The sequence below is a fragment of the Pan troglodytes genome, chromosome 10, assembly GCF_028858775.2.
Source record: "Pan troglodytes isolate AG18354 chromosome 10, NHGRI_mPanTro3-v2.0_pri, whole genome shotgun sequence".
NCBI lineage: Eukaryota > Metazoa > Chordata > Mammalia > Primates > Hominidae > Pan > Pan troglodytes.
In genome coordinates, this window is record NC_072408.2 from 101,879,434 (window position 1) to 101,901,389 (window position 21,956).

Sequence of the window (21,956 nt, forward strand, 5' to 3'; positions counted from 1 at the left end):
TTAAGAGAATGAAGAAGAATGACCTTTTATTATCTACTTTGCAGCAGGCAATGGCTTAGATACATTTACATTCATTATCTCACCTATGTGATGTAGTTCATAATGAAGTGTTTCTGCTCCCAATTTACAGACACTGAGCCTCATTTAGGTTACGTGGTCCAAAGACACAAAAGCCAGCAGATGTATAAAAACAGAATTTGAACCTTTATGCTCCTTTAAACCTCATTACACAATTTAGCAAGTGAAATGCTAAAGTCAGTACATTTCTCAGTAGAGACTCCTCCATTTAAGGTTAATATTTTGGGATGGTAAGGGCATGTTTGCTACCAGTTTTTCCTGTTAGGAAAATAAATGACTATTGTAGTATATGTTCAAAACATCTTTCCTTTAAGAAGCAAAAAGAGCTGAGTAGAGACTGTAGTTAAGGTTATCACTAAGGCATCTAAAAAGCAACACAAATGTTGAGGTTAAAAAAAAAAAAAAAAAAAGGCTGGATATGATGGCTCATGCCTGTAATCCCAGTACTCTGGGAGGCTTGGCTGGGAGACTGGCTTGAGGCAAGGAGTTCAAGATCAGCCTGGACAACATAGTGAGACCTCCATCTCTAGTTTTGAAAAAAGCATTAACTTGTAAAATAGTAAATATGTTAATTTCTTTTACAAATAGGTACAGGTATTTTTCTCTAACTACTATACTATATTGTGGGTTTACTTTTTTTTCTTTTTGAAGCAGAGTCTCACTCTGTCACCCAGGCTGGAATACAGTGGCATGATCTCAGCTCACTACAACCTCCGTCTCTTGGATTCAAGTGATTCTCCTGCCTCAGCCTCCCGCGTAGCTAGGATTACAGGCGGCTGCCACCATGCCTGGCTAATTTTTGAATTTTTAGTAGAGACAGGGTTTTGCCATGTTGGCCAGGCTGGTCTTGAACTCCTGGCCTCAAGTGATCCGCCTGCTTTGGCCTCCCAAAGTGCTGAGATTACAGGCATGAGCCACCACACCTGGCCTATATTGTTAACATTCATTATAGGACTCACAATTAGAGGTTATATAATTGTTTATACTATTTATTTTCATAAAGGAATATAACTTTTGAGCCCCTCATATCTGGTAATACTGAAGGCACCAGTCCTCAGGGAAAAGTATCAGTGATAGTCAAAATGAACCCAAAAAGTTACAGGTTTCAAAACTACAAAGTTACAGGAAACATTATATTATGCTTCAGTGGTAATTTAAAAGATTCAGCTGTCTGGCTTAGCATTTAATGGAAGGCTATTGATTACATTATTCAATAAATAAAGTCTCCTGTGGTAAACGGTGGTGGCCTGGAGCTTTTGGTTATATTTTAAGAATCTAGGTAGAGATGACTGCTGCCATACTTACTCCAGGCAAATCATGACAAGTATTCTCCACTACCCCGCAATGGAATCTACCACTATTCATATAGTCACTTAACCTAAATTTTGCAGGGAGAACTTAAAACCAACAACTGAATTACTCTAAGTACTGAAACTACAAATCTTAAAACAGAAAATCAGTACCTTTGTAAAATACAGAAGCCTTGTAAAATATTAGTAGTATTAACTGTATACTGACAATCAACACCTCTGTAAAATACAGAAGCCTTGTAAAATACAAAGGTACTAACCATGCACTGTTTAGTAAAATTATTTAAGTTACTGTTCCCTTCAATTAAAGTGATCAAAACAATCTTGATTTCAGAAAATGATTAATGTTGCTTATCTGTTTTTCTCTGTAAAATTAGGACTTTGTCACCAACTTTTATATTTTTAGATAAAAATGCAATCTTCGCCGGGCGCAGTGGCCCACGCCTGTAATCCCAGCACTTTGGGAGGCCCAGGCGGGCGGATCACGAGGTGAGGAGATCAAGATCGGCCTGGCTAACACGATGAAACCCCGTCTCTACTAAAAATAAAAAAATTAGCCGGGCGTGGTTGCAGGTGCCTGTAGTCCCAGCTACTTGGGAGGCTGAGGCAGGAGAATGGCCTGAACCTGGGAGGCGGAGCTTGCACTGAGCCGAGATCGTGCCACTGCACTCCAGCCTGGGCGACAGAGCGAGCCTCCATCTCAAAAAAAAAAAAAAAAAGGAACCTAATGCCAGTTTCTACTTTTAGAATAGCTTTTATTTCCATATAATAGAATTTTTCCATCATGAGCACTTTGTCCTTATCCGTATGATTAAGTAAATACATAAATAAGATCTATGAATCATCTAGATAGGTATAAAAAATAAGAGTTTACATAATGGCCTTGACTGCTAGATCAAGTTATTCTAATTACAAAGAATCTTGTGGTTGTTACATTGAAACTGATTCTCAATACAGATCACAGGAAAATGTGGCTACCACTATAAAAATGACTTATTTTATAAACAGAAACCTCCTGAGGCCTTATTTTTGGTTTCTTCAACATCTGCGTTATTTCCATTGGATAATTATACTCAATTTAATAGAAGTACTTAAGATCAATGGTGGTGTAAATAATTCAAGGAGTTCAAACCACTCCCCAAAATTCCTTTTTGTTGTTTTATTATAATAACTGATAGCCTATCATGAAAAATATCACCACGTTACTTTTTAGACATATGAATGTGAGTTACAAGATGAGTGAACTACACTTAATATTTTAAAATTAGTCAATTGCTGGCTAGGCACAGAGGCTCACGCCTATAACACCAGCACTTTGGGAGGCTGAAGTGAGCAGATCACTTGAGGCCAGGAGTTTGAGAACTGCCTGGCCAACATGGCGAAATCCCATCTCTACTAAAAATACAAAAATTAGCTGGGCTTGGTGGTGCACACCTGTAATCCCAGCTACTCAGGAGGCTGAGGCATAAGAATTGCTTGAAACTGAGAGGTGGAAATTGCAGTGAGCCGAGATCATGCTACTGCGCTCCAGTATAAGTACTTTTTAAAAAAATTTTGGTTGATAATAGACTAATTGTTCTCCAGATTACCCCACCCCTCAGTAGTGTGTACTTGGTTTTCTGTATCCTCACTATATTTGATACTATTGATCATTTCAGTAATTACAAAGTAGAAAAAAGACTCTAACCCAACTAACTAAAAAAAATCAATTGCCAATATGCAAATTTACATTGTATTTTTTTCTACAAACAAACACACTGGACGTTGGGCGAGGTGGTGCACGCCTGTATGGGAGGCATCCATATAGGAGGATTGCTTGAGCCCAGGAGTTCCAGATCAGTCTCAATGACAGAGGAAGAACTCATCTCTTATAAACAAAAAAAACCCCAGAAAACTAGAGAAATTCTGAAAATTGAATGTTAAAAAAGGACTAACAATCATTTTAAAGGTTAACCATCCTAAATCAGGCTTTTAGTCTATGTAACTATAATATCTGAGCACATGATTTAATGCATAGTATAATGCTGATTAATAAACCAAATTATAATGTTAAATATGCCTTTATTCAATTCTCTGTATGCCTTTTACAATCATGTTCACATGTTTCTTTGTTATATTCAAAATAGTCTTTGAGGATAACAGGTGGGCAATTATTATTCCCATTTGGCAAATGGAAGAACAGGTATACAGGATGTGAAACTGAATTGTTTACAAAATCATACTGGTGAATAGGGTCCTAGGAGTTGAATAAAAACTTTCTAACTTTGAATAAAAACTTTCTAACTATGGGCTTAACTTTTTCCATTGTTTTGCCTTTAGACACACCAGTTATTTTAAAACAATTTAAATACATTTGGCAAACTTTAAGTAAAGCTTGAGTTTCTCATAGTAGGCCATTTTCTATCTCATCTGATTTCTTCAGAGCAGAATGTAGATACACTCTTTTTTAAGAGACAGGGTCTAGCTCCGTCCCAGGCTGGAGTGCAGTAAGCAATGTGATCATGGCTTATTTCAGCCTCGAACTTCTGGGCTAAAGTGATTGGCCCCCCTTAGCCTCTAGAGTAGCTGGAACTACTAGTGTGCATCACCATGCCCAGCTAATTAAAACATTTTTTTTCTTTTTGTAGAGACAGGGTCTCACTCTGTTGCCCAGGCTGGTCTTAAACTCCTGGCCTCAAGCCATCCTCCTGCCCTGACCTCCCAAAATGCTGGGATTACAGGCGTTAGTTACCATGCCCAACCTCAGATGTACTCTTGAGTGGTAAGACTAACCCTCTAAGTCATTGTAGTGGTACTATGGGGGTTTACATTTTCTTTTTTTTTTTTGAACCACATGATTGGAAAACAATTATCTCTACTTTTAACATAACCACTGTAGGCAAAATTCAGCTCTTTAGTAACATGCCTGGGATGAACACTGAAATAGTAGTGATGAGAGAGAAACAAGAACCTAGGGCAGTCTTACAGTCTCTCTATCTTTGAGCCAATGAAAGATGAGGCCTGTTACAAATGCTAGCCATAGTCTATCAATTCTACTGATCATATTCCATCCAAATTCTTAACTTAGTCAAACTACAAAATATGGATACTATTCCACATAAATACAGAGAAAATACTAGTTAGCTGCCATGATTTGTCATATGAATGACACAACTTAAAGCTATAATGTTATGCTGTTTTTTCCTTTAATGCAAATCTTCCCAAAATAAAAAGTTTTGTTTAATGTACATTTGCACTACAAAATCACATTTATATTCAAGATTTCAAAACACTCACCCTAGAGCCTGGAAAGAAGGAATCGAAAGTGCCCAGTGCATTGATAAGAACAGCAGTCTGGAGGCAGACTCCCCAATGTAGTGCACATTCAGGTACTCAGGCATAGGAGAAGGCATGGTGAGCTAGTATGAACAGGGATTTAGGTAAATTATCTTATGACTGAAAAGTTCTAAATTATCATTTCTTTGAAAAAGTTTAAACATAACACATCAAATGAGAGCTAATATATTCACAAAAAAAGCTAATCTTGAAATAATCCAAGTCACTAGAATTTACAGCTAACAGGGCTTAGAATAAATAAGTAGCCCATAGTTTCTAACAAGCCAATCAATATTCAGACAAGCAGAACCTCAACAAATATCAATGATGATATTATCTGGTTATGTTACTTCCTGTCTTGGTCTAACAGTATGTTTCTTTTCCTTCCTTCTCTCCATTAATGATAGCATACAACAAATTCAGTTTAAGGAGAAATTCTGTCCGCTAAATGTTTCTTTCATTTAGGCTAAGGGGGTTAACAAATTCAAATGCTTACAAAGCCAGGAGAGTAAGGAGTCCAACAGGCTTGCTGGTACCAACTGGGAAGAGCATATTTATTCCCAGATAAAGGACACAGCTGTGAACTGAATTCAGTGCAGTGAAAACATATGGAATTGTGGGCTGAGCACTGCCAGCTCTTTCAGTTTTTCAAAGAGCACATTCTGTGTGAAACCTCCCTATTTAAAAAAACTGGCAGGCCGGGTGTGGTGGCTCGTGCTTATAATCCCAGCACTTTGGGAGGTGGAGACAGGTGGATCACGATGTCGAGAGATCGAGACCATCCTGGCCAACATGGTTAAACCTCATCTTTACTAAAATACCAAAAAAAATTGAGCTGTGTGTGGTGAGCAGTCCCAGCTACCCGGGAGGCTGAGGCAGGGGAATTGCTTGAACCCGGGAAGTGGAGGTTGCAGTGAGCCAAGATTGAGCCACTGCACTCCAGCCTGGGCAACAGAGTGAGACTCCATCTCAAAACAAAACAAAACAAAAAAACCCAAACTGGCACTAAATAAAAAAAAAATGTTTTAAAAATTACAGGTATGCCTGTGGACATACTACTAGTAAGTGGTCAGTTTATATTGCTGATCCAGTTCTTTAAAATGTCTGACCACTGTTGAAACTTTTTTCTACTTTGTAATTACTGAAATGACCAATAGTATCAAGTATAGTGAGGATACAGAAAACCAAGTACACACTACCAAGGGTGGGGTAATCTGGAGAACAATTAGTCTACCATCTACCAAAATTTTTAAAGTAAGTACATGCAGTAATACCACTTCTAAATCTCTGTTCCAGCAAAATACTTGCATACATGCACAAAAAAAGCATGTATAAGGATGTCCATTGCAGCTCTACATCTAACAATGAAATTAAATGCTGGCAACAACCCAAATTTCTATCACTAGAGAAAAGAATAATCCATGCTATAGAATATATGTGGGCATTAAAATTGGAAAGATAAACTGAGATGTAATGGTATACAAAAAATCTCACAGACATCCAAGTGGAAAAAACTGTAAAACAGTATGTATTAAATAGATGACCCAATTTATGTTAAAGAGTACATATATATGTATACCTAAAAAGTACAGAAGGAAACACGCCACACAGTTAACAGTGGCTACCTCTGGGTGGGGTAGGTAGATGTGTCCATATGTATTTTTCTGGGGAATGACTATTATAGCTTTCATCAGATTCTCAAAGGTATCTTTTTTTTTTTTTGAGATGGGGTCTCGCTCTGTCACCCAGGCTGGAGTGCAGTGGCGTGATCTCAGCTCTCTGCCCAGGTTCAAATGAATGTCCTTCCTCAGCCTCCCCAGTAGCTGGGACTACAGGCGTGTGCCACCAGGCCCCGCTAATTTTTTTTGTATTTTTAGTAGAGACGGGGTTGTACCACGTTGGCCAGGCTCATCTCAAACTCCTGACCTCAGGTGATCCGCCCGCCTGGGCCTCCTAAAGTGCTGGGATGACAGGCGTGAGCCACCGCACCTGGCCTGTCAAAGGTATCTGCTATCTAAAATACCGCACCTGGCCTCTCAAAGGTATCTTCTATCTAAAAGGCTTGAGGTTTGAAACAAAGAAAAGTTACATAAAAATGTAAAAAAAAAAAACCCTGCCTTTGTTCATTATTAGCCAAGAATGGTTTACCTATTTATAAATGGTACCAAGTAATAAAACAAAAGGGCAATTAATAGTTGAAATTCTGTAAGTGAGAAGAAAATTTTTTACATATTTAAGAATGTTTGAGAAAGGTTTACTACAGCAGTAAGTTAAAATACAATTATTTAAGACAATTCTTGGCTGGGCGCAGTGGCTCGTGCCTGTAATTCCAGCACTTTGGGAGGCCAAGGTGAGAGGATTGCTTGAAGCCAGTAGTTCAAGACCAGCCTGGGCAACATAACAAGACCCATTTCTACAAAAAAACAAAAAACAAAAACAAAAACCCACACACAAAACAAAAAATTAAAAATTTAGCCAGGAGTGATGGCTCACACCTGTATCCCAGCAACTCGGGAGGCTGAGGTGGAAGAGCTGCTTGAACCTAGGAATTTTGAGACCAACCTGGGAAACACAGTAAGACCTCATCTCTAAAAATAAAAAAATTAGCTGCACATGGTGGTGTGCACCTATAATCCCAGTTACTTAGCAGACGGAGGCAGAAGGATCCCTTTAGCCCAGAACGTAGAGGTTGCAGTGAGCCAGGATTGTGCCACTGAACTCCAGCCTGGGTGACAGAGCAAGACCACATCTTAAAAAACAAAATATATCATATCTTTTCAGAATTACCCAAGGTGAGTAAAAAGAAAGCCTGAAAAACTAAGGGAATTACCAAAAATTACTAGTTTTGGGGGAAGGGGCAAGTAAGATGCAAAACAACAACAAAAAAGTCCTTTGTAAGGCAAGGTGTGGTGGCTCAGGCCTGTAATCCCAGCACTCTGGGAGGCCAGGGCAGGCAGATCACTTGAGGTCAGGAGTTCAAGACCAGCCTGCCAACGAGGTAAAACCAGGTCTCTACTAAAAATACAAAAAATTAGCCGGGCATGGCGGTGTGCGCCTGTAATCCCAGCTACTCGGGAGGCTGAGGTGCCAAGAATAGCTGGAACCCAGGGGGTGGAGGCTGCAGTGAGCCAAGATTGTGCCACTGTACTCCAGCCTGGGAGACAGAGCAAGACTCTGTCTCAAAAAAAAAAAAAAAAATCCCTTGCAAAATAGTTTAAAATTGCATTTAAATAAAATATTAATACTTGTAATGTGTAGACACTGGATATAATGGTTTTGCTTTACACAACAGTGGTGGTAACTCTGAAAACTTTCTGCTGCTTTAATCATAAAATGGAAATAGTTTACAACACACACTAAAGGGACTCATTATTTAAAATATTACTACACCATGTTAACTTATAAAGAGAGAAAATGTTTCATAATCTGTTCTACATGCTCAATAAAACTCTAGTATTCTGAATCAGAAAGCTAATGTTGGCTGAAGAAACAATAGTCCATTTCACAAGTCTTTGAGACTGAAAAGACAAAGATTTATTCCTATATAAAGAGTGAGCTTCCCCAAAATGCCTGTAGATCTTTAGGTTTATAAATTGAATTATACACATTTTTCAAATTAGAAAAGTTCAATATATTGAGTGAATTTTTAAAGAGCACTGACAAGAACTAAACCTGACCAATCTGTTTTAGAAGTTATTAGTTGCTTCTACAATTATCTTTCTAGCAGTTTCTGTATTGAAATCTTATATCAGCCTGCGTGATATAGCTTTTTTTGTGTGTGTGAGATGCAGTCTTGTTCTGTCGCCCAGGCTGCAGTGCAGTGGTGCCATCTTGGCTCACTGCAACCTCCGCCTCCCGGGTTCAAGCAATTCTTCTGCCTAAGCCTCCTGAGTAGCTGGGATTACAGGTGCCCGCCACCACACCCAGCTAATTTTTTTTTTTTTTTTTGTATTTTTAGTAGAGATGGGGTTTCACCATGTTGGTCAGTCTGGTCTTGAACTCCTGACCTCGTGATCCACCCACCTCAGCCTCCCAAAGTGCTGACATTACAGGTGCGAGCCACCCTGCCCAGCCGATATAGCTTTTAAAAAATCACTGGATGGCCGGGTGGGATGGCTCACGCTTATAATCCCAGCACTTTGGGAGGCCGAGGTGGGCGGATCATTGGAGCTCATGAGTTAGCATGGGCAACATGATGAAACCTCGTCTGTTTTTAAAAAAACACCTGACCTCAGGTGATCTGCCTGCATAGGCCTTCCAAAGTGCTAGGATTACAGGTGTGAGCCACCACACCCGGCCAATAAAAATCTTAAATATTACTACTGCCCTTGATTTTTCAAAATCAAACTTCAAGTTTCATTATTAGACTATTTCTCCTTACTACCAAGATTGCTTTGAACAAGACACTAAAAATCTCTACATCTCTTTCTTCATCCACCAAATGAGAATAAAAATTTTAACCCTACCAGGTATTGTAGGTTACACTTGTAATCCCAGCACTTCGGGAGGCCAAGGTGAGAGGATCACTTGAGGCCAGGAGTATAAGATAAGCCTGGACAACAAAGTGAGATCCCATCTCTACATAAAAATTTTTTAAATTAGCTGGGTGTGGTGGCACATGCCTGTGGTCTCAGCAACATGAAAGACTGAAGCAGGAGAATCCCTCGAGCCCAGGAGGTCGAGGCTGCAGTGAGCTGTGATTATGCCACTGCGCTCCAGCCTGGGTGAGAGTGAGACCCTATCTCACAAAGAAAAAAAAAATTAAAAATTCTAACCTCAGCATATGTGTTGAGGCCCAAAGGAAACAGTGTATGTGAAAATATGCTGCAAACTACAGTGTACATAGAAATGCAACAGAGGAACAAAATGCTATTCAGCTCAGCAAGTAAGAAAGGATTGAGTTCTTTGATTACAGATGTAAGGTCTTGAAACCCATGATCAGAAAACTTCAATGTGAGAACCATGAAATTACCAGACTCTAGGAGCTAAGCAGGGAAATCACTGAAAAGTAAAACATTTGACTTCACAAGGCTGTAAGACTTCGAGAAAGATGAAGTGGTCCTTTTCAGGAGAGTAAGAAACTTTATAGTGCTGACTGTGAGGATACTTAGGAAGACAAAGATGGGAATGACAAAAGCCAATCCTAAGAAGAAAAAAAAGTTGTAATTTTCCAAATTCTTCTGTCCAAAACATTTCAAGCAATCAAAAACTTTGAGGACCAACATCAACAATAAACAGGTAAACTACCCCTACTTTCTAAAGAGCACTCTGGTCCTTTTCCCTCACAATGGGTCCTGTTCCTACATCTGTCTCATTTCATCCTTCCTCCCATTTAAATCCAAAGCAGAACATAAACCTAAGAAAACAAAAGAGTATCTTTTATTTAGAATACGAAAGAACAATGGGAAAAATCAAGTTTTGCCTTGCTCCACCCTTGTCCATAAATCTTACCATAATTTTTTAGAATGATACTGATTATTCCAATTACTTTTTCTTATAGCACTCATAAAAAATTTTCCTGTAGAGTGTAGAAAAAAAATTTCTAATTTTTTCCATGTAAATTATCTCTGGTAAAATTTTACATAAAAATTGGCTTCACTGATACATTTTATTGACTACATCAAATTACACTATTTTAAGCCACAGAGTTTTCTCTGTGGCTATTTCTACCAAGTCAAATTTTATAGATACAAATATTACTTTGCACTCATAATTTCTACTGGTATACATATTTATTTGATAGCTGTACATATTCTCCTAAAAAAATCCATGGAATTTTATAATCTATAGTAAAAGTATGAGCAGTCACCCTCAGGTATTCCAGGACTGCTATATATTGCTAAGTGAAATCTATATGCATTCAATCCCTTTGCATACATCTTGCTAAGAGTATCCACAGCTGAGTGGTTAAAATGGAGGAGTCAAAACATGATCGTAATGTAAGGTCTCCACAGTGAGCATGGCTATAACTCTGTCCAAGCATTATTTGAATGACAAATCAAATAGTAGAAAGTGATTTTCTAGTCTTCTACATGTATTATTTCTAGTATTCTGCATGTATTGTTTCTGTCATAAATAAATTAGGTTGGTGAAAAAGTAATTGCAGCCTTAAAAGTAATGGCAAAACCCACAATTATTTATGGGAACAAAATAAATTATAAATGTACCTTCTCCAAAATGGCTAAAAAGTGTAAGTTAAAAACTAAAAGTTAAAATATATTAAATAATTTGTATCTTTTTAAATTTTATTATGTAATTTTAATTTATAATAGAGATGAGGTCTCGGCATGTTGCCCAGGCTGGTCTCCAACTCCTGGACTCATGCAATCCTCTGGCCTCAGCCTCCCAAACTACTGCGATGACAGGTGGGAGCGACTGCACCTGGCCAATTTGTATCTTATAATAATGCTGGAAGCCAGCTAATTAAGATGATACATAACAAATGGAGCTCTTTGTAGTTACTATGGTAAGAGCAAACTATCTGGGTCTTATTGATTACAATATAGTAGTAGCTAGGCATTGAACAAAAGCAGTCCATTCAACACATCATGAATGCCAATACTTAAAGTTTAACAAAATGTGCTGAAAAGTTATAAAAGCTAACTTTTAAATGCAATAACTGCTATTATAACTGACTTAACAGGATGCTTTATTACGCCATTATCTTATCTACATAAGGCTTTAGCCTCCTGCATAGATGCACACTAACATGCCCAGCTTATTCAGTATCTTGATAAACAGAAGAGAAAAGCCTAAAGACATTTTGTTTCTATATGCAGATGAGTTTTTTTTTTTTTTTTTTTTTGAGACAGAGTTTTGCTCTTGTTGCCCAGGCTGGAGTGCAATGGCGTGATCTCGGTTCACCATAACCTCCGCCTCCCGAGTTCAATCGATTGTCCTGCCTCAGCCTCCCGAGTAGCTGGGATTACAGGCATGCGCCATCACACCTGGCTAATTTTGTATTTTTAGTAGAGACGGGGTTTCTCCATGTTGGTCAGGCTGGTCTCGAACTCCTGACCTCAGGTGATCTGCCCACCTTGGCCTCCCAAAATGCCAGGATTACAGGCATAAGCCACTGTGCCTGGCCCAGATGAGTATGTTTTAGCTGCTGTTTTGAAATTCTATCAGGGATATTTCTGACTTTAAAAGCACAACAAACATACTTTGATTTTTGAAAGGTAGATCAAAATCAAGCAACACAACATACAAGTTAAAAAAAAAACATATAGAAATACCCTGAAAGCTACATGTGAATCGCTGAGAAGTGGCCCCTCTTTTTCGGTGTAATTTATGCTTGAATCTCCAGTGATTAGGTGTACACTTCCTTCCATGCCCGCTACTGAGCTCTGGCAGGCTGTGCTCTCTCCAGGATTCAGTGCTTTTGCAAGAGTGTCAAATGCCCTGTATGAAGACATCAGAAGCTGTGAGCTTGACCAAACACTGCAATAAAATAACAATTCTACATAGGATTCTGGAATTAAGATTTAAGCCTAAAAAACTGGCCAGGCTGGTCTAGAACTCAAGTGATATGCCCGCCTCAGCCTTCGAAAGTGCTGGGATTACAGGCATGAGCCACATGCCTGGCCTAAAGTCTCTTTCTAAAATCTTGCATAATTAAGGGGGAGAAGCATCTTCATATTTTCATATAATAATATGTTTTTAAAAGTTATATATTTTATCACTTGAGCCCAGGAGGGCAGGGCTGCAGTGAGCTATGATCACACCACTGTACTCCAGCCTGGGTGACACAGCAAGACCCTGTCTCAATTAAACGAAATTTTTTAATGAATTATTTTTTAAGAACATTATATATATGATATATATATATATATGATACTACAAGACTATCAGCCTATTTATTTTGTATACAAAAGTTACTTAGAACAAGGGTGAACTTATGTCAACTTTATTATACACAGTACAATAGGTCTTAAATTTTATTTAAAAATTCAGAAAACAATTTTACTCATGTTTATTTTTGAAACACATTCTCCCTGTGTCAGCAAGGCTGGAGTGCAGTGGCATGATCATGGCTCACTGTAATCCTGAACTCCTGGGTTCAAGCAAGCGATCCTCCCACCTCAACCTCCCGAGTAGCTGGGACTACATGTGCGCACCACCATGCTCAGCTAATTTTTAAATTATCTATAGAAACTGGGTCTCACTATGTTGCTAAGGCTGGTCTCCCAACTCCTGGACTCAAGCAATCCTGCCACCTTGGCCTCCCAAAGTGCTGAGATTACAGGCATGAGCTACTGCACCCGAGCAGAGAGTATTTTAAAATGTGTGGTCACATAGCTAAATCTAAACTGTAACAACTTGATATTAGAATAATAACAAACTAATGTTAGCAAATAATTACTCAAAATAGTTCCCCATATTTTTCAATAGGCCTCCTAGAGTTTCTTAAAATCTCATGTTCAACAAAGTATTACTTATTGTGACTCTTAAATGTAGTTTATTCAGTATATATATTATATTTTGTTGTTGTTTGAGACAGACTCTCGTTCTGTCGCCCAGGCTAGAGTACAGTGGCATGATCTCGGCTCACTGCAACCTCCACCTCTGGGGTTCAAGCGGTTCTCCTGCCTCAGCCTACCAAGTAGCTGGGATTACAGGCATGCGCCACCACACCCAGCTAATTTTTTCATTTTTAGTAGAGATGGGGTTTCACCATGTTGGCCAGGCTGGTCTCAAACTCCTGACCTCAGGTGATCCACCCCTCTCGGCCTCCTAAAGTGGTAGGATTACAGGCATACGCCACCGTGCCCGGCCAATTCAGCATATTTTTATCATATCTTTTTTTTTTCCTTTAGAGATGGGGTCTAGTTGCCGGTTGACTCAAAATCCCAGGCTGAAGTGATCTTCCCGCCTCAGCCTCCTATACACTAATGTGTTCAGCTTATTCAATATTTTAAATGATAAACGCAGTGTAGGAAAACCCTGAATAAATTGTTTCTATATCCTAAGCATTAATATTTACAGAATAAAAAACAGAATTCTGATACTACTTTCTTCAACTGTAACTTAAAACTGTAGTTGATTAAATCTTTTACATTAATTTTCATCACTAGAAATTGAGCAGGATCAATATGATTGCCTAGAAAGACAAGTGTTTCGCTCTCCATACACATCTTCATCTTTAGAAGAAAAAATTCCTAAGTTTTAAGACCACATTTCTAATCTAATATTCATTTACTGATTTTGTCATTTAGAATATAACCTTTCATAATGAATGCAGGTTTTCAGTTAAAACTTACTATGCCTTAAATTTTCTAAGTGAAAATAGAAATGTAGGTTAAGCATTCCTAATACTAAAATCCAAAATGCTCTAAAATCAGAAACTTTTTGAGCACCAACATGATGCCACAAGTGGAAATTTCACACCTGACCTCTCATGATGGGTTGCAGTCAAAAAGCAGGTGTATAACAGTTTATTCAGTGTTTATTCCCTGTCACCAAGGGAAAAAAGATCCTCCCAGCTGAGATAAATCTTTTCTGTATACGCCCAGATTCCCCCAAGTAAGCACGCCCACTAAGGATGATAAAATGGCACATGTACAGGCAGACATGCCAATGGCAAGTTCCCCCGATTCCCCATAAGGAGCCAAGACCTATGTGTATTACTCACTGTGGATTTTTGCATATTCTCTTCTTTGTGGTGTAAAGATATTTTTGAAAAGGTCAGAAAGGCCTGCATGGTACCCAGAGTAATGCAAACATTCCAAAATCTGAAATCTGAATGTTTCTGGTCTGAACAAAGCATTTCAGATAAGAGATAATCAACCTGTATTTGTTTTCTGAAACTTTTATAAATAGCATTTAACATAAAAATGTTTTAAGAAATACTGAAAGACATGTAAACAAAAGGACATTGATAATCAAAAGATACCTTACCTTGAAACATCACCGTTGGTCTGCATTTCTTGAAATTCACACAAAGAGGTATCATCATTGCTTAAGCTTTCAATCATAGACATTTCATTACTATTTTGAGAAAGATCTTTAGTTTTTCCAAGATTCGCTAATGATGTAACCACACTGGCCAATGTACTTAAATCTCCCTGACATGATTCAGCCTTTAAAAGAAAGGGTATTAAAATTCTGTGAATTGGTATCACAATTTTTTCAATCTGAAATATCCAATTATAGATTATGATATGCCAACAAAAGAACAGTATGATAAATGAAACCTGGAAAGTTAAAGGGCTGAGCTTTCAGAAATTTATTGAGGAAAATACAAGTTTAAAAACATCAGATGTATTTCTTAAGAAATGTTTATATGTTACTTTGTTTTTTTTTTTTTTTTTTGGGATGGAGTCTTGCTTTGTCACCAGGCTGGAGTGCCGTGGCATGATCTCAGCTCACCGCAACCTCTGCCTGCCAGGTTCAAGCGATTCCCCTGCCTCAGCCTCCCAAGTAGCTGGGATTACAGGCACATGCTACCATGCCCAACTAATTTTTTGTATTTTAGCTGAGACAGGGTTTCACCATGTTGGCTAAGATGGTCTTGATCTCCTGACCTCATGATCTGCCTGCCTCGGCCTCCCAAAGTGTTGGGATTACAGGCGTGGGCCATCACGCCCGGCCGTATATGTTACTTTTTTTTAAGAGACAAGTTCTCCCTTGTCACCCAGACTGGAGTACAGTGGCACGACCACAGATCACTGCATCCTTAAATTTCTGGGCTCACTGATCCTCCTACCTCAGCCTCCTGAGCAGCTGAGCCTACAGGTGTGCACTGCTATGCCTGGGTTGTTTTTTTCATTTTTTGAGATGGGGTCTTGCTGTGTTGCCCAGGCTGGTCTTGAACTCCTGGTATCAAGTGATCCTCCCTGCCTCAGCCTCCTAAGTACAATTTCTAAAACTTACTATACAAACTATAAACTTGTATGGAATATAAAGAATACTAGTGAAGAGTAGGGGAAAAAACGGCAAATGAATTGTTGAACAGACTTCCTAGGATGCCAACTTTTGCCAGACACTGTGTTAATTAAATGTGTTAAAAGGCACTGTGTTAAACACAAACATTAAAAGAAATAGATTAGTTACCCATTATTCTCTTTTTTGTCACTGGAGTTGAAAACTCTCTTTATATAGGTAAGATACTGATCTTTCGATTTGTCTTTTTTTTTTGAGACAGAGTCCCACTCTGTCACCCAGGCTGGAGTGCAGTGGTGTGATCTCAGCTCACTGCAACCTCCAACTCCTGGGTTCAAGTGATCCTCCCACCTCAGCCTCCTGACTACAGGCGCATACCACCATGTCCAGCTGATTTTTTAATTTTTTGTAGAGATGGGGTTTCATCATGTTGCCCAGGCTGGTCTCAAACTCCTGGGCTCAAGTGATCTACCTGCCACAGTTTCCCAAAGTGCTGGGATTACAGACATGAGCCACTGTGCCCGGCTTGTCTTCATTTTTTTAATGTTTGTTGAAAATGTGTATATTACTTGTGCATTAGCTACAATTCTTTTATAAAAAAGAGTTTTCTCTCAACTCTTTTGACAACTCAGAAATATAATTTGTACAGGAAAGGCAGGTAAGTGCTTTATTTTTCTTTTACTTTGTTATCAATTTTCAGAGCAAGAAGCTGATATCCTAGCAATTTCTAATTGTGATACATGAGGTTTTCTGAGTATAATTTTTAATTCATAGATTTTCATATATTTGATGCTTTATATATTTGATTTAAATTTATTAAATTCTTTTGTAAATCCTTTCCCATCCTAACCTAATGAGAAGCCTTTTAAGTTGCCTTCTATGGCCTACTGGGCCAACCCCTTAATGGTATCTTCTTATTAATACTTTCTTCATGGTTTTTTCTTTTTGGTGTTTTTTTTTTTTTTTTTTTGAGACAGAGTCTTGCTCTGTCACCAGGCTGGAGTGCAGTGGCGCAATCTTGGCTCGCTGCAAGCTCCACCTCCTGGGTTCACGCCATTCTCCTGCCTCAGCCTCCTGAGGAGCTGGGACTACAGGCGCCTGCCACCACGCCCGGCTAATTTTTTGTATTTTTGGTAGAGACAGGGTTTCACGTTAGCCAGGACAGTCTCGATCTCCTGACCTCGTGATCTGCCCGCCTTGGCCTCCCAAAGTGCTGGGATTACAGGCGTGAGCCACTGCGCCTGGCCCTTTTTGGTGTTCTTAATACTAAAATAACACATATGTTCCCATGATGTTTCATTTATTATAACAATCAGTTTCTGTGAGATTTTGGTGAATCAGTAGAATAAAATAATTTTTGTGCCTTCTCCAAATTAATCAATGGTCCAAAAATCATTTACTGAAAACTCTACCAGTTATCATGTTCTTACATAATTAATACCTATATATGCATTTTATTTAACTCCCATAACAACTCTGAAATAGAAATCATCATTCCTCTTTTGCTAACCAGAAAAATGACCCAAATAGTAGAGGTGGGACTGGCTGACTGCCAAAGTCTATGCTTTTTTTTTTTAAGAGACAGTGTTTTTTATAGACACTCTTATCGCCTAGACTGGAATGCAGTGCCAGGATCATAGCTCACTGCAGCTTTGAACTCCTAGGCTCAAGTAATCCTCTGCCTCAGCCTCCCAAACAGCTGGGACTACAGGCATGCACCACCATGCCTGGGTAATTTTTTTATTTTTAGAGACAGAGTCTCACTATGTTTCCCAGGTTGGTCTCAAATTCCTAGCCTCAAGGAACTCTTCAACTTCAGCCTCCTGAGCTGCTGGGATACAGGCTTGAGCCACTGTGCCCAGAAAAGCCCATAATGTTAAGCACTGCCCCAAGAAATTTTCTTATATTTGAATAAAAAGTACATTAGTTACAATTTTAAATGTTTTAATATTCACCTAAAACTTAGAAGCTTATGTAGTCTCTTCTATCTAGCAACATATCTAACTAGATTCTTAAGTTTTTGCCCCTAAAGGCTCTTAGCCAACATAGAAAACTTTCATCTTGTGACTTCAGAGTTTTGGGGCAATTTATCAGAGAAGCTTACCATACGGTTGTCATAACAATTTAATACAAAGATATACAAGAGAGCACAGTGTCTGGGCAGAGTAGTTTGTCAAGGAAACCTAGTTCCCTTCCTTTCTTAAAGGAGTTAATATGTCAGTAAAACCAATTATCATTCTAACCTTGAATCATGTAGACAGGGCTAAGTGAAGTTTTCCAAAATATATGGCAAGAGGCCACTGCCTCACCTAGCAATTACATGCTAAAGCCCAAACTGTAAGATAGATACTTTTATTACTCTTATTTTACAGATGAGAAAGTGAGGCACTAAGAGGTCAAATAACTTGCCTAATGTTATATAGCTAGTAAGTGGTAGATGAAATTTGATTTCAGAGCCTAAGTATTTAGAGCGCCTTAAAGCATCAAGTGACAAATATATAACAAATCTTGCATAAACAGGACAAATAATCTTACAGGTTATATAAAATCAGATCCCAGCCGGGCGCAGTGGCTCACGCCTGTAATCCCAGCACTCTGGGCGGCCGAGGCAGGCGGATCATGAGGTCAGGCGATTGAGACCATCCTGGCTAACACGGTGAAACCCTGTCTCTACTAAAAATACAAAAAATTAGCCGGGCGTGGTGGCGGGCGCCTGTAATCCCAGCTACTCGGGAGGCTGAGGCAGGAGAATGGCGTGAACCCAGGAGGCGGAGGTTGCAGTGAGCCGAGATCAGGCCACTGCACTCCAGCCTGGGTGACAGAGCAAGACTCCGTCTCAAAAAAAAAAAAAAAAAAAAAAATCAGATCCCGGCTAGGTAGGGAGGCTCATGCACATAACCCCAGCAATCTGGAAGGCTGAGGTGGGAGGGTCACTTGAGCCCAGGAGTTCAAGACCAGCTGGGTAACACAATGAAACTCAGTCTCTACAAAAATAGGAAAAATTAGCCAGGCACAGTGTCACGTGCCTGCAGCCCTAGCTTCTTGGGAGGCTGAGGTGAGAGGATCCCTGGAGCCTGAGAGGACGAGGCTGCAGCAAGCCATTACTGTACCACCACCGTACCCCCAGCTTGGGTGACAAGAGGGGACCCTGTTTAAAAAACAAACATGGTTGAGAGAAACCCTGATTGTAGGCTTCCTAAAATCTGTTTTCAGATATGAGTTTTCAGGAGAAATTTTTGCTTCTTGTTCTCCCAAAGGGCTTCTGACAAGTACAGAAACTCTTCATGTTCAATTTAAATAAACAAACTGTTTTTCCTTTAGACCCTTGGTCTAACACAGAGCTGCTCCAATCTCTAAGAGAACTGGGTGACTTGGATACATAAAAGGAGAGCTCTTGCAGTCCTATTCCTACTCTTGACTCAAGTAAATATTTTGATGGAGGTGAGCCAAGAATTTCCTTTTACCTGAAATATTTTAAGTATTTTGGCACTAAAAAATAAAAAAAGTATTTTGGCACTAACAAATCTGTAAGGGAGCATAAAAGAAATATTAAGAATTTTACGGCTGGGCGTGCTGGCTCACGCCTGTAATCCCAGCACTTTGGGAGGCCAAGGCGGGTGGATCACGAGGTCAGGAGATCGAGACCATCCTGGCTAACAAGGTGAAACCCCGTCTCTACTAAAAATACAAAAAAATTAGCTGGGTGTGGTGGCAGGTGCCTGTAGTCCCAGCTATTCAGGAGGCTGAGGCAGGAGAATGGCGGGAACCCAGGAGGCGGAGCTTGCAGTGAGCCGAGACTGTGCCACTGCACTCTAGCCTCGGCAACAGAGTGAGACTCCATCTCAAAAAAAAAAAAAAAAAAAAAAAAAGAATTTTACACATATAATAAATTTCTTTTACTGAGGACTCGTATTTCAAGATGAGGGAAGAGTATGTGTTTGTTGCTTTCATGTTGAAGGGATAATCATCCTAGTGAAATTATGAACATTTCTGATTTTTTTTTTTTTTTTGAGACAGAGTTTCACGCTTGTTGCCCAGGCTGGAGTGCAATGGCACTATCTCGGCTCACTGCAACCTCCACCTACTGGGTTCAAGCGATTCTCCTGCCTCAGCCTCCCGAGTAGCTGGGATTACAGGCATGCGCCACCACGCCCAGTTAATTTTTCCATTTTTACTGGAGACGGGGTTTCTCCATGTTGGTCAGGCTGGTCTTGAACTTCTGACCTCAAGCGATCCATGTGCCTCGGCCTCCCAAAGTGCTGGGATTACAGGTGTGAGCCACTGTACCCAGCCGAACATTTCTAATTTATATTAAAAAAAAAAAAGCAACTTGTAATATGGAATATTTAAGAACAAAGCAATTTACCAAAGCAAAGGAAGTGATTAGGAAAACATTTAAAAATGCTTAAAAATATCTAAGCTTTAAATTGTACTAAACACACCTTATCTGATGTCATCAGCACAGTTGACTCAGTTTTTACTCCAGATGGATGAATATTCACGAACATTCCTGAATCTAACAGTCCTGTTGACCTGTAACAAATCAGCACAAATTTTGGCCTGAGTTTCATTGGGAAGAAAAACAAAATGACCAGCTACTCAGTGTCTGTTTTACTTTACCTTGTACTTTCACTATCTGCTACAAAAGTTGGAGTTGCAGTTAATGGGCTACGAAGGTCCTTTCGGATATAGATTTTTTCTGTTGAAGCAGCACAGTTGGAAGATTTTTCTCGTGATACTTCAATGGGTTTTCTTTCACATTGGACAGCTACAAAAATGTGTTAAACTATTATATCACAATATAGGATTTACAGGCAATTATAAATGTAAGCTGTAGGTAAGCTTAATGCTGCTAATAGGAGACATGGCTACCATACTAAACTCCAAAGATAACCATCAATCTTTAGAAATTATGTGCAAGTTCAACAAAGTTGCTTTAGATTAGTAAAACCAACCAATCTGCATGTCTCATTCTTTTTGCCAAACACAAACTACAAATACGTGCTTTTTACACAGGTATTCAATAAATATTAGTAGAATAAATAAAAAAATACATACGTATGTCTGTATTCTTATATTTTTAGTTGGAAAACTGTAAACTAAAAAGTATACATATTTGACATTTTGTTAATTTCAATACTCTTGTAGTTTGCTGGAATCTTTAAAAAGTATTTTCTCCTTAAAAGCTAATACATACAGTCTTGCTTCATTCCAAACGCAATACATCTCTGTAACCTGCAGTATTGACAGCGGTTTCGGTGGTGCTTATTAATAATACAATCCTTTGATCCTCGACATGCATATACTAAATTTTTTCGGATGCTTCTTTTAAAAAATCCTTTGCAGCCTTCACAAGTTACTGCTCCATAATGACGTCCTAGAGAGAAAATGTTTAAGAAAATATAAAAGTCACATTATTTCAGGACAGAAATGAAATAAGCGAATTTCTTCCCTTTAAACAACATATAAGATGAAACTGATTTTTGAGCTTCTGACATGAAAAACATTTTTAGAAGTTATTTTTATTTATCATAATTTTTTTAGAGACGGGATCTCGCTCTGTGGCCCAGGCTGAAGTGCAATGGTGCGATCACAGTTCACTGCAGTCTCGAACTACTGGACTCAAGGGATATCCCCAAGTAGCTGGGACTACAGGCTTGCGCCACCACCCCCGACCAGTTTTATTATTTTTTTTTTGTAGAGACAGTCTTGCCATTTTGCCCAGGCTGGTCTTGAACTCCTGGCCTCAAGCGATCCTCCTGCCTCCACTCCCAAAATGCTGGGATTACAGGCATGAGCCATCTCACCTGGCCTAATGTAATACATTATTAAAGATCAGAAGTCATTATTTTTAAATGATTCCTTTGCCAAAATTTCTAGTTTTCACATTAAAAAATGTTTCTACAGCTGGGCGTGGTAGCTCACGCCTGTAATCCTAGCACTTTGGGAGGCCAAGGCAGGTGGATCACTTGAGGTCAGGAGTTCAAGACCAGCCTGGCCAACATGGCAAAAGCCCGTCTCTACTGAAAATACAAAAATTAGCAGGGCATGGTGGCACACGCCTGTAGCCCCAGCTACTCAGAAGGCTGAGGCAGGAGAATTGCTTGAACCCAGGAGGCAGAGGTTGCAGTGAGCCGAGATTGCACCACTGCACTACAGTCAGGGTGACAGAGCAAGACTCCATCTCAAAAAAAAAAAAAAATTTTTTTTTTTACATGTTCACTTTCAAAAGTGAAATATGCATTTTATTTCATTACAAATCAAATTAAATTGCACTGAAGTTAAAAAATATAAGTGAATAAAGAACTTTGGGACTGGGCATGGGGGCTCACACCTGTAATCCCAGCACTTTGGGAGGCCAAGGAGGGGAGG

The 21,956-nt window shown here is 39.2% G+C and overlaps 1 protein-coding gene across 7 annotated transcripts in view; it reads right to left on the reverse strand.

Annotated features, from left to right (window-relative positions):
- Positions 1-21,956, reverse strand: part of NR2C1 (nuclear receptor subfamily 2 group C member 1) — a 50,126-nt gene that overhangs the window by 13,951 nt on the left and 14,219 nt on the right. For 5 of the 7 annotated variants that reach the window (XM_009425979.5, XM_009425977.5, XM_009425976.5 and 2 more), the window contains 6 exon segments: positions 20,782-20,961; positions 20,205-20,352; positions 20,027-20,117; positions 14,601-14,782; positions 11,939-12,104; positions 4,665-4,786 (listed from right to left, as the gene is read on the reverse strand). In XM_009425979.5, coding sequence (XP_009424254.3) covers positions 4,665-4,786; positions 11,939-12,104; positions 14,601-14,782; positions 20,027-20,117; positions 20,205-20,352; positions 20,782-20,961 — 889 coding nt within the window. 7 annotated transcript variants of the gene reach the window in all.